Source organism: Myotis yumanensis, unplaced genomic scaffold (assembly GCF_028538775.1).
Source record: "Myotis yumanensis isolate MYYU_CA2020_CCGP unplaced genomic scaffold, mMyoYum1.0.hap1 SCAF_12, whole genome shotgun sequence".
Taxonomy (NCBI): Eukaryota; Metazoa; Chordata; class Mammalia; order Chiroptera; family Vespertilionidae; genus Myotis; species Myotis yumanensis.
This window is the reverse complement of record NW_027223763.1, coordinates 5,637,983-5,650,453: the sequence shown is the minus strand read 5'-3', so window position 1 is coordinate 5,650,453 and position 12,471 is coordinate 5,637,983. Positions and strand designations below refer to the sequence as shown.

Here is a 12,471-nt window from a genome sequence, read left to right as displayed (position 1 = left end):
GGGGGCAGGGGGGGAATAACTGAGCCGAGGGACTCTTATCTGCATGGCTGAAGGCTACAGGCATTTGTGGTTTGTGACCTCAGGATTAGCAGGGCTTTTTGGAGAATGTGCTGGGGGGGTCCTCAGGTGGGCCCCTTCCTGCCTCCTCATTTCTTCATATGCATTACCTACCCTGGGGCCAGGCCCTGTGCGTGGCTCTGGGCTCCACATCACCGTCACCTGGCACAGCCCCTCACATCACTCATCTACTTCATATATCTTATCTGATCCTCTCTGCACCCTCAGAAGCAAGGACTGAGAGGAGGGGACACCCAATGCCTAGTGGGGAGACACACCTGCCCAAGGTCACAGCACTGCGGCGAGGCAGAGCACCCAGGGTGGGGCCCCTGAGGCCCTGACACAGGTCCAGGGTCCAGGCGCAGCTCTGGAAGCCTGATTCATGCTCACGGTCACGGGAGGTTGACTCACAAAGAGGGGGCTGTGCTGCCAAGCACACCTGGGGGAGACTCCCAGCTCCGGTCTTTACAAGTGAGTATCACCATCAGTCTCATCTGGGGCAAATGGAAAACATCTTACAGGAATGCTGCTGGCGCTCGATTCAACCAACACCGCGATGCAAGGTATTAAATGTCTGTTCAGGGTCTGCGCTATGCACTTGGAAAGTAACTACGAAAAAGACAGAAGCTGCCCTGACCGGTTTGGCTCAGTGGATAGAGCGTCGGCCTGCGGACTGAGAGGTTCCAAGTTTGATTCCAGTCAAGGGCACGTACCTTGGTTGCGGGCACATCCCTACTAGGAGGTGTGCAGGAGGCAGCTGATCAATGTTTCTCTCTCATCAATGTTTCTAACTCTCTATCCCTCTCCCTTCCTCTCTGTAAGAATTAAAATATATTAAAAAATAAATAAAAAAAGACAGAAGCTATTGCCATAGGACATTTGTTCTTCACTGGGGGAGATTCTACCCACCTCCAGGGGGCAATAGGCAACTGGAGGGGGAAGTGTTCCTGGCATCCAGTGTATAGAGGTCAACCATACTCCTAACCATCCTACAACTGCCCTCACGACAAAGAATGATCCAGCCCCAGAGGATTCTTGCACTGAGGCTGAGAAACCCTCCTATAGCAGGATCCAGGCATTTAAGTGTGATTACAGTAGGGTGTGAATAACACGTGAGAGAGGAAACACAGGGTGTGATCCCAGAGGGCTCCCTGGAGGAAGTGATGCCCAAGCTGATGTGAAGGATTAATAAGAGTTAGGAAAGTGATGAGGAAGGAAGTTGTTCTCAGTACGGGGAACTGCAAAGGCAAAGGTTTGGAGGGTAGAAAAAGAGCCTGACATCTTTAAGAAAGTAAACTTTATTATTTTTTTTCTTTTTTGGGAAATTTTCTCCCGTTTTATTGATATAATTGACAAGGAAGTAAACTTTCTGTGTGGCTGACCAGAGAACAAGGTGGGAAGAATGAAAGGCCTCTGTAGGTCACGTTCAAAAGCCTGTACTTCACCCTGAGACATAAGGGGAGTCCCTGGGGGCGTGAGGACGCCCTCCAGTCCACCAATCAGGAGGCAAGGGAAATTTGGGACCTCCCCTAAATTTTGAAAAAGAACCCATTGAAGCTACTTCATCTTCAATAGCTTTGAGTCAAGAGATTGGATGCCAGTAACACCTCCCCCTCCAGGGATGCAACAGGGAGTGGGGCCTGAAGACCTCCCTCAGAAGGGCCTGGGGGCAGGCAAGGCCAGTGAGGGGGCTGCTGTGGGTAACCCAGGCGAGAGAGGGGGTGAGATTGGACTAGCAGGGGAAGAAGGAACTGAGTGGGGAGCGATTTGAGGGATATCAGGAGGAGGAGTCTTTTTTTTTTAAATATATTTTTATTGATTTTTTTACAGAGAGTAAGGAGAGGGATAGAGAGTTAGAAATATCAATGAGAGAGAATCATTGATCAGCTGCCTCCTGCATGCCCCCTACTGGGGATCGAGCCCGAAACCCTGGCATGTGCCCTTGACCGGAATCGAACCCAGGACCCTTCAGTCCACAGGCTCTATCCACTGAGCCAAACCGGCCAGGGCAGACGGAGGAGTCTTAACAACTAGTGGATGTGGGGGTGGGGGTGAGGCAGTGGCTTCAGGCTTGGGCAACTGGGTAATGAAGATGCCATTCACAGAGCTGGGCTAGAGGTCACTGAAGCCACGCCGCTCCCAGTGAGGGGATCAGTCAAAAACCAAGCAAGTCCACGCGGGATGAGAGGGACACACTGTTGGAGCAGCCGTGTGAGGGCCCCACAGGGGAGGGCCTACCTGGGCTGGCGGGTGGTTGAGAGTCTTTGAGGAAGGGCTGCCCAGGGGTTGGCCAGGGGGGAGAAGCCGGCGGAGAAAGTGACCCGAGTTGGCGAGAACTGGCACATTCCAGCACAAGCGTATGCCGGAGAGGCCATTTCCAGAACCCCATCCCTCTTTGTAAACGTCCTACCGTTTAGCTCATCAGCTCTAACCTAAGAGTGGGTGTGTCCCTGCCTGGTCCTCTTAGCAGCCCCCTGGCCACCAACTGCCTAGAATTTCTCCAGGCTCAGGCAGTCTTTTCAGAGAGATTTCCAAGCCCCGTGCTAAGTGTTCTGTAGGCACTGGCTTCAGTCTCACATCGGCCTCATTGGAGAGGGATTCCTAGATGAGGAAGCCTAGCCTTGGGGAAATTATATGACCCCACGCCATGGACACAGCCAGGAAGTAAGAAGCCGGCGGACTCCAAAGACCTGGCACTTACTTGTGAGAAGTCCAGCTCCTGGCACAAACCTACGTGTGATCTTTCAGGCCCGGCCATAGGCCATAAGCCGCTACAGAGGTTTTACCTGACAGGCCTCACAGCGGGGCACTGCCCTCTCCACACAGCCTTGGGGCCCAGCCAGGGCTCTGCAGTCTCTGAGGGGAGCTGCAGTCCAGGAGGAGGCCCTGTGGCTGGCCAAGCTCTTATGCACAGCTGCATTCCTAGCCCAGGTGCCTCCATGCAAAGCCTTCCCCGGGTCCCTTTGCCAAGACCTACTTATTGGGAGCCGTGGGGAGACTTTGCTCTGACTCATTACTCAGTACTTTTCCACTCCTAGCCCTTCCCCCTCCTCACCCCCAACACGCACCCAAGTCCAGAAAACAGCAGGTGTGTTTTGTTGGGGGTTCCCTCAGCGGTGACTCCCCACCTGCAACACATCTGACCCTTGCCTGGCGCTGTGCCGTGGGACGTGGATCACTGGGGAGCTGGCACTTTCTCCTCTTGCTTATGGCATCACAGTAAGTGATCACAGGCCTGTCTGTTACTCTCATTTTGGCTTAGTGTCTTTTTTAAAAAGTTATGTTTATATTGATTTCAGAGAGAGAGAGAGAAAGATCAATGATGAGAGAAAATCATTGATCTGCTGCCTCCTGTCCACCCCCTCCTGGGGATCGAGCCCACAACCTGGGCATGTGCCCTGACTGGGAATCAAACCGTGACTTCCTGGTTCATGGGTGGATGCTCAACCACCCAGCTACACCAGCCAGGCTTGGCTTATTGTCTTAATGGACTGCTGTGACAGGTGGCAGGTCAGCTTCTGACAACTTGCTCAACCCACCTCTTTAAGAGCACTTGGCCCTAGCCAGTTTGGCTCAGTGGATAGAGCATCAGACTGAGGACTGAAGGGTCCTGGGTTTGATTCCGCTCAGGGGCACATGCCTGAGTTGTGGGCCTGATCCCCAGTGGAGGGTGGGCAGGGGGCAGCCAATCAATGATTCTCTCTCATCATTGATGTTTCTATCTCTCTCTCCCTCTCCCTTCCTCTCTGAAATCAATTAAATTTTTTTTTTTTAAAGAGCACTGGTAGCAAGAGCCTCCCGGTGTCCAGCTCTTCCCTGTACTGGCCTGGGCTCCCATGCCCCGGGCTGCCTTGAATCCCAGCCTCTGTTCCCTGGGCCCCGCACCCTCTACTTCCTGGGTCAGAGCTTTTGTAATCTGACGCAAACCACTTGTGACAAAGCTCCCATTGTGATCTCCAGAAAAGACTCCTACTTCCTCGCTGGCGTATCAGACACCGGAATAGTGAGGAGAGCGGCCAGTAGTTACTGCACACCTGCTATGGACGTAGCAATCGCTCAATACATGGGACCTATTTCTATCCAGCCCTCGTAGTGCTTCTGTACCCTGGCAAGTGGGTACTGTTATCCATCATCCTCATTTTGGAATCCAGAAAACTGGGGGCCCGAAATGCTGAGAGAGTAATGGGTGGAGCCTATCTCAAGCCCAAACCTGCCTGAGCTCACTCGCTCCCCACGAGGCAGCACTGCCTCTCAGGCCTGTTGTGCAAACTCTACTGAATAAGACGCCGCTGGGTCAAATACAGTTCACAAAGGACATCTTTTTGAAAGACGTCCATCAAAGTAGTTTAAAATGTAAAAGGTTTCAATGCTTGAAATAGCAAGCTTCAGTGGCTTAGAGGTTTTTCCTTTACGTTATTAAAAAGCCCAGTTCAACTGAGTAAATACATTTGGAGATCTAGCTGGTTTTACTGAGTGATTCATGAGGAGGGCGGCATCCCACCTAGCAACTAGAAGGGTGCTCCAAGGGGTTGTACACAAGAGGAGGTTTTTATAGAAACCAGGCGGAGGGAAGGGAGCAAGTAACAAAAGAAAAGAAAGGATTATTTCCAGACTAGAACATGTTTGGGGGAAGGGAATGGCAAGGGTTTTTATCAGGCAGACTGCCTCTTCTTTCTGTGGGGGCTGCGGGGAATGGAGAGGGCCCAGGTGACAGATGATCTTACCCATGCTTGACCAGAACATTCTAGATTGCTTAAGATTACATTTCTGGGAGAGGTTGAAACTGCCGTTAGATCAGGTATTAAGTCTAGCTTTGTATCATGGGCTTTTAGCAAAAGTGACGCCATTTTGGGCCTGTAATTTTCTCTTTAACAATGTAAAACTCCACATTTCAGCAATATAAGTGACACTTCTTCACCAACACCAACAAGATCTGGTAGGTTTAACTCTGTTAAATTACCCTTCTCTCTCTCTCCTTTTTTTTTTTGTTTTGTTAATCCTCACCGAGGATAGTTTTTCCATTGATTTTTAGAGAGAGTGGAAGGGAGCGAGAGGGAGAGAAAAGGGTGATGGTAAACTGACTCAAACCATTTGTGACAAAACTTCCATTGTAATCTCCAGAAAAGACTCTCTAGAGCAGTGGTTCTCAACCTTCCTAATGCCGCGACCCTTTAATACAGTTCCTCATGTTGTGGTGACCCCCAACCATAAAATTATTTTCGTTGCTACTTCATGACTGTAATTTTGCTACTGTTATGAATCGTAATGTAAACATCTGATATGCAGGATGTATTTTCATTGTTACAAATTGAACATAATTAAAGCATAGTGATTAATCACAAAAACAACATGTAATTATATATGTTATTCCGATGGTCTTAGGCGACCCCTGTGAAAGGGTCATTCAACCCCCAAAGGGGTCACGACCCACAGGTTGAGAACCACTGCTCAAGAGAGCGACATATCAATTGGTTGCCTCCCACATCTGCCCCTACAGGGAACACACCCATAACCCAGGTACATGCCCTTGACTGGGAATTGAACCCGGGCCCTACAGTGCTCGGGCCAACACTCTACCACTGAGCCACACCAGCCAGGGCACCCTTTTCTCTCTCTCTCTCTCTCTCTTTTTTAATGTATTTTTATTGATTTCAGAGAGGAAGGGAGAGGGATAGAGATGGAAACATCAATGATGAGCGAGAATCACGGATTGACTGCCTCCTGCATGCCCCACACTGGGGATCGAGCCTGCACTCAGAGCATATGCCCTGACCAGGAATCGAACCCTGACCTTCTGGTTCATAGGTTGAGGCTCAACCACTGAGCCACGCTGGCCAGGCTCCCCTTTTCTCTCTTAAATATGAGTAAGTCCAAAGCCTGCAGCGAGTAGGAGAGGTCAGTGTTCCCTCTCAAGTGCCAAGAATAATAAACATAAACCATCTCCTCGGCCTCCTCCTTTGACTTAGAAACTCCTCAGTGTCAGGCTCAATGACTTCTAGCTGATTTCCCGCTACAGGCTGCAAGGTTAGAATAGTTAAGAGGTGAGAGCGGTAGTTAAGAGCATGGACCACCCCAGGGAATAAGGTAGCTGTGTGACCTTAGGCAAATTGTTTAACCTCTCTGATCCACAGTGTTCTCATCTGCAAACTGAGAACAATACTACTATCTAATTCATGGGGCTGTTGCAAGGGGTCAATGAGGTCATGCTTAGAAGACCTGGAGAGTAGGGCTGGATAACTGTCAGTTTTTATTACTAAGTACCGGACAGAGTGATGACTATGGCCAGGGAGGCTGGGGTCCCTCCAGAATAGAGGCCAATCTTAAATGAGAATCTCGGCTTGGAGAAACTCCTGAGAAGCAGCTCTCCCTGGGGCACGATTCCCATTTCAGCTGAGTTTAACTCTTCCATTCTCTGAGCCAAATTTCTTAACCTCCAGGAAACATCAGAATCACCATGACTTTTCTTAGAGCTCTCTCTCCAGGAGTCTCTTCTGGGTTTGGGGGGGGGGGGGGGGGCGGGGCGGCGGGGGGGCCAAGGGTTGGGTATGTTAGACAAACAACTCGAGCAATTCTCATTCAGTGTCTAAACTGCCCTACACCAGAAGTAGGCAGACTTTCTGTAAAGGGCCAGAGAGTAAATACTTGGCGTTGTGGGTCAAGGAGCCTCTGTCACAACTGCTCGACTCTGCTACTGCAGCACAAAAACAGCCAAAGACATAAAATAAGTGAAGGGGGTGTGACTATGTTCCAATAAAACTTTATTTACAAAGACAGGTAGGGGCCAGATTTGACCTGTGGGCCATAGTATGCCAGCCCCTGCTTTCTGCCAGCACATATCTCTCCTATATATAACCAATAAAGACACAGACATGGGTATTTAAAAAAAAGTGATATTTCTTTAATTTAAAATTATGACCTGGAACGAACCAGTCAGTTTAAGTGATCCAGGCTTTCCTCTTTACACCCAATTGGAACAGACACAATATTGGCTCAGGTTGCTAACCCCAGAGAAAAACCAAACCAAAATAAAAAAATCCTCAGGCAGTCCCCGCAGCTACCCGGCTGGGCCCTCAGGCTCCTGGGAGGGAGGGTGCCCAGGTCGCCAGGGCTACTGCTTTCCAGCCACACTGAGAAGAGCTTTTCTTCCACGACCCAACCCCCTCACAGGCCCGACTCCTCTCCATTGCTCTGTAGCTGGCCCTGCATGTCCTCCACGGAGAGATTGGCGGCACAGGAGTCACCTCCCAACTGCCTGTGGGGGCACCTTCCTGTGACTGCAACAGTGGAGCCGAGCAATTCTGAGTGCACATGCCCAGAAGGGCAGCACCTTCGTTGTTTATCTGGAGCCTTGAGTTGTAACCATCAGTCATGTGTGGTCAAGGCACCAGCAGCAAGATGGCACACTTGGGAAACGATCTGGAAAAAAATGCAAGGTCTCAGTAATCGATTCAATAGATTTCATTCTGAAAATGAAACAGACACACGCCATCTGGGTAAACTCCTTACAAACGGGAGGAAGCAGAACAGGGAACACCACCTCCTTCAGGACTCCGAGGCCTGTCTGCTCTTCCGAAGCACGGACATCGAAGGTCCCACATCTTGGGTCAGCAATGCTCCCACCTCACACATTCAGGGCCAATCAGGCCTGCGGAGTCACCCAGCCTGCCACTGGGGTTCTCAAAAGAACTCAAGGCTCTGAATAGTGTGTGAAGGGAGTGCAGGGTGTGACGCTGAGCAGGTTTTCTTGCAGGGTTTTGGAAATGTACAGTCAGTAGAGAGGAAAGAAGGAAGGGTGTGGCCACAGTGGCCCTCATAGGTCCTGGAGGTCTTCCCAGGAGGGGTTCATGGACAGAATAAATAGAACTGGCTGGAAGCAAACCTTCTGGAAGGAGCCAACAGGTCACCACAGACCCCAGCGCAGTGGGGCAACAATGTCCACACTGGGTTGCTTTCTCTAAACTTTACAGCACCCAAAGCCTGATGCTTGAGCTGAGTCAAGAGCTCTTGGAACAAAGCACTAAAGGGCTGTCCTGGGAGGCCGTGGAAGACCAGATGGCGGCCAAGCCATCCCCACCACACACAGCATTCCTGAGCCCCGTGGACCGTATCCTAGGTGTGTCGCAGCGGCAGCCCAGGGCACTACCAAAGGCCCCTGCTGTGCACAGAGTGGGTGGGAAAGAGCACGGCATTAGAGTCCCCTGAGAACGGAGGCGCAGTGAGGAGGAAAGGGTGGGGTTTCTCTGTCACTCTGCTACTGCCAGCACCACTGCCAATATCTTACTGAAAAGGTGGTACCTGAGGGTGGGGCACTTGAGCACAGAACCACGGCTGTGTGATCATTCCCCAGGGACAGCATTCCTTACAAGGGTCCCAGGTCAAGTCTGGGTCATGGCAAGAGCCCAGGCTCATGGCAACACACGTCCCACCCCCCCCAGTGCCTGACCCCCAGCTAACCAGTCTTAACAAGGTTCTTAACAAGGCAGCTCCAGTGGTAGGGGTAAGAGTTTGGGTCTCAGGACCCCAACAAGTTCCTCTTCCCAGTCTCCTTTCTTTCTCAGAAATGGTGGACCTCCTGTGTGTCTATTAACGAGGGAGCTGTCCGTGTGGCCGGCCCTAGCCAAAGGCCAGTTACAGAACGCACTTACAAGACCACCTGGTGTCATCCAATCACAGCAGAAGGCTGGCTCGACCCCTCCCCTCACGGGATGATGCTGTCTGGCTGTCCATTCTGGGCCATCTGTCCAGGGTCAGAGGCGGGGGCAGGGTTGGACGTGTTGCTCTGCAGGTAGCGGCGGAAATCTTTGATCATGGGCCGGAGGATTTGGATGAGGACACTCAGGGCTGCCTGCGTGCCCTCCATGGCCTGAGCCTGGCGCTCCTGGGCGCAGGCCTGCACCTCCTGTGAGCGGCGGATCATCTGCAGCAGGTCGTTCTGCTGCTCCAGGTGCTGGGCGATCTCCTTCACGTGCAGGTTGGTGACCCGCTGCTCCTGGATCAGCTTGGCTGAGTTGAGGGCGATGCGGCTCTTGAGTGCCTGTGGCTTGACTGAGGGGTCAGCATGCTGGGCGATCATCTCCACAGGGGCCTCCGCTGGCAGGGGCGGGGGGGCCTCAGCGGTGCAGTACTCGACCACCCCCTCCTCCAGCGTGTGGTAGGTGGTCTCTGTGGGGACTGTGGACAGAGCAAAGGCAGTGTCAGGTCACTTTCTAGAAAGAGGGAAGCTGGTTATGTGGGATGGGCCATATTAAGCCCTATTCTGGGGAATTCAGGCCTCCTCTGGCTGTATAGCTATATATATACCTAACTAAATCTAGAACGTACCAGGTTTAGAATCTTAATCTATTTGGTAACCAAAGGGTCAGTCCCAGATCTGGCAAAAGCAAAGATGCTAGTAATGATGCTAGCAAAAAATGTAGAGTACCTGCTATGTGCCAGGCACTGTACTAAGCCCTTTGCACTCATTAGCTCAACAAATCCTCATGTCATCCTCATGACATCAAGAGGTAAGTCCTGTCATGTTCGTTTTCAGAGATGAAAATGAACAGACTCAGAAACATGGAGTGACTTGCCTAAAGTCACACAGCTTGTTCAGCGGGTGCAGGAAACAAACCCGGGTCTCCCCAACACCAGAGTCCATAGTGCTCAATTCCACCCCACTCGGCTGCTTCTGCTAATAAAGGCATGGTCACGTGTTCCCCGTGGCACCGGAACACAGCAGGCATCTGGAGTGGGAACCTCTACATGAGCTGTTTGTAGCTGCAGTAGTCCTACCTCCTTCAGTGCCTTCTTGACTGCTAGTCTCTTATGGCCAAGCGGAAAAGGAGATGGGAGGGGGCTGGCAAAGTGTCCAATAAATGCTTCCCTGTCTTCTGATCACGTTGGTCAATGGAATACCTAAGAGTTCTTCCTGTTCCAGAATAGCAATTGATTTAGGCCAGTGTCGGATCCTCTTTCCTACCTCAATATCCTTGAGAAATATGACACTGCAGGGGATGGCACTCACACATACCCAGTTCCCAAAGCCCCACTGAGAATCACTGATCTGATCAGTGCAGTTTATAACGTAGCACAAAGAGGCAGTTCACGGATCCCAGTGCAGACCTTTATCTGAACTACAAAGTTCAACCCAAGCCACTTCCACTGTTCTTCAGTTGAGAGCCTTTGGAAGGATTCTAGGTGGGCTGTTTGGGCCTCCCTGCGTAGAGGAAGGGTGAATCTTCTCCACCTTTCAATGCCAACATCAACTGTGTGTCCCCGCCAATCAAGAAGTCCCCCCTTCTCCTCTGAGTTCTTATGTTCTCCCAACTGACACTGCAGCTACTCAGTTATGTCTTATCTGCGCTACTAGATTATAATCGGGCTCTGTCTTACACACCTTGGTAATCCCAGTGCCAAGCACAGGGTTTGGCACAGAATAAATGCTAATGTCTGATGAGTGAATGAATGAGTAGATCAACACCAGGAACCATGAGGTTCCTCCACTGTGCCTGACGAACGTTTGCCGCCACACCGAAAACCCAGACTGTCTCTCTGTCCAGAATCCATGTTTGGCTTGGGCATGGCCATGCCCATCTATCTACTCATTGAACAAACACATTCTGACTGCTTCGTATGTGCCAGGCCCTGTGGCGAGTCCTGTGAGGATATAAACATGGTCTTTGTCTTCAAGGACCGCACAGTTCAGTCATGGACACGAAGGGTGGCAAAACGCACTTGAGAGCAACCCAGCTCATCAGAAGCCCAGACTGTGTGCTGAGGAAGTCCCAGAGAAAACAAGATCATTTCTGTCTGCGGAGCTCTTGGAAGGTCTCATGGTCTTCCAAGACTCCTATCTGACCTTTGACCCTGTACAGTCAACCTTCCCCAGGCTGCCCTTCCCATTTATGCACGCTGGACTGGGCAGGAGAGGTCACTCACTCTGTGTCAGGGTGACCGTGGCTGCGGCTGCAGTAGCCGTGGGTCCAAGGGCCACAGGGTGGATCTCTGTGGCACTGGGCAGGCTGATGATGGTGGCCTCACCCAGCAGATTGCAGATGCGCTGTTGCATGGGGGTGAGCAGGACGGGGGCTACCGCTGGGCCACCGCCACTACTGCTACCACCTGGCCCTGGCCCGCCAGCTCCATCTTCCTCATTGGGCCCTGAGGCCTCGCCACCCTCCACAGCCGCCCGGACTTGGGCAACCTTGCGACGGACCTCGGTCTTGAGATCAGACCACTTCTTCTTGACCTCGGGCAGCTCCCTGCGGCAGGTGGCCACAGCGTTCACCCTCCTCAGGATGCCGTGCCAGGCCGCGCTCTTGGCAGCCAGCGGGACCCCGGCGTTGAAGTGGTTCACCAGCAGGTGCTTCTTCAGTTCCAGCTCCTCCACGATGATCTCCACCTCTCGCTCAGAGAAGTTCATCTTCCTCTTCTTGGCTGGGACGGCCATGGCCTCTCCCTACCCTTCTTTTTAAAGAAATTATAATCCCTTCAACCGCCCAATTTCCCTTCTCTTCTTCCTCAGCCTCGCCCCTCGCACACCCCCCTACATGGGATAGGCCGAGTTGGCCAAGGCCAAGTACCAGGCCTTTGGTAACCCCCCCGTTACGCAAAGTGCGTAGGGCCCGGCGCCGACCGGCCCAGCCGCTGCCAGCCAGCGGCGTAATGGCTTCCTGAATCTGCCTCTTCCGCTCGGGTGTGCGGAGATCCGCCCACTTCCCCTCTTCCCGCCTCCCAGCGCTGCTCCGAGGGAACCCTCCCTCCCGGTTGGTCGCGGCTCAATATCAGGACACTCACTGGTTCTTTGGACCTGTCGCTCAGCTACAGAGCACGCCCACTTACCGGGATCGACTTGATCATTGGTCTAAAGGTATGCCTGTCGCTACAGAGTGCTCCGATCACTGAGTCTTTATTAACTTCCATTGGAAATTCGTTGTCGTTCAATCAGCAGTATCACGAATATTATCCTATTAAATTTAGCTAGTTTATTGGTTTAGGGAGCTAGATTATCAAAACCCGGCCTCCTGCGGATCCCTAGTGCTTTCAGCTTGAGCTGTTGGCCAATTAGTTTATAATTCCACCCACGGGCGCAAACTGGTTTGAGATGCAGCTCACAATTACTCCTCACACAAATCCTATTTCCTACCGAAGACACGACCTCTCCTCCCATCCTTACGATTCTGAAGTCCAAACAGAGTTACTCAATGGGAACTGGACGCGGGACCTCCCGCCTGCCAATCACATGACTTCTGCCTATAGCGGCGCGATTTCCTCTGTTTGGCCCGATTCAGCCAATCCCTGCCTCCCTCAGTTTGAATTGGCCCCAGGCTGAGCCGGAATCGCCCCGCCCACTCTATTGATCCAGGCCGACAAGGACGATGTGGGCAGTCCTTGGAGAGGTCCCGCCCCTCCGGGTGGCAGTGCCGGCCTGTGACT

General features: G+C 52.0%; 1 protein-coding gene across 4 annotated transcripts; it reads right to left on the bottom strand.

Annotated features, from left to right (window-relative positions):
* Nucleotides 1-6,929: 6,929 nt before the first annotated feature.
* Nucleotides 6,930-11,831, bottom strand: NAIF1 (nuclear apoptosis inducing factor 1). 4 transcript variants are annotated; one of them, XR_011473306.1, is made up of 3 exons: nucleotides 10,975-11,831; nucleotides 7,564-9,228; nucleotides 6,930-7,473 (listed from the first exon to the last, which is right to left on the bottom strand). XR_011473306.1 is itself a non-coding variant. In XM_070430022.1 (2 exons), the coding sequence occupies exons 1-2, from the start codon at nucleotides 11,483-11,485 to the stop codon at nucleotides 8,756-8,758; spliced, it is 984 nt and encodes a 327-aa protein (XP_070286123.1). In that variant the 5' UTR covers nucleotides 11,486-11,831; the 3' UTR covers nucleotides 6,930-8,755. The 4 variants fall into 4 exon arrangements, 1 of the variants encoding a protein (XP_070286123.1); XR_011473308.1 differs by having other exon boundaries at nucleotides 7,595-9,228; XR_011473307.1 differs by having other exon boundaries at nucleotides 8,703-9,228; nucleotides 10,975-11,830.
* Nucleotides 11,832-12,471: the final 640 nt, after the last annotated feature.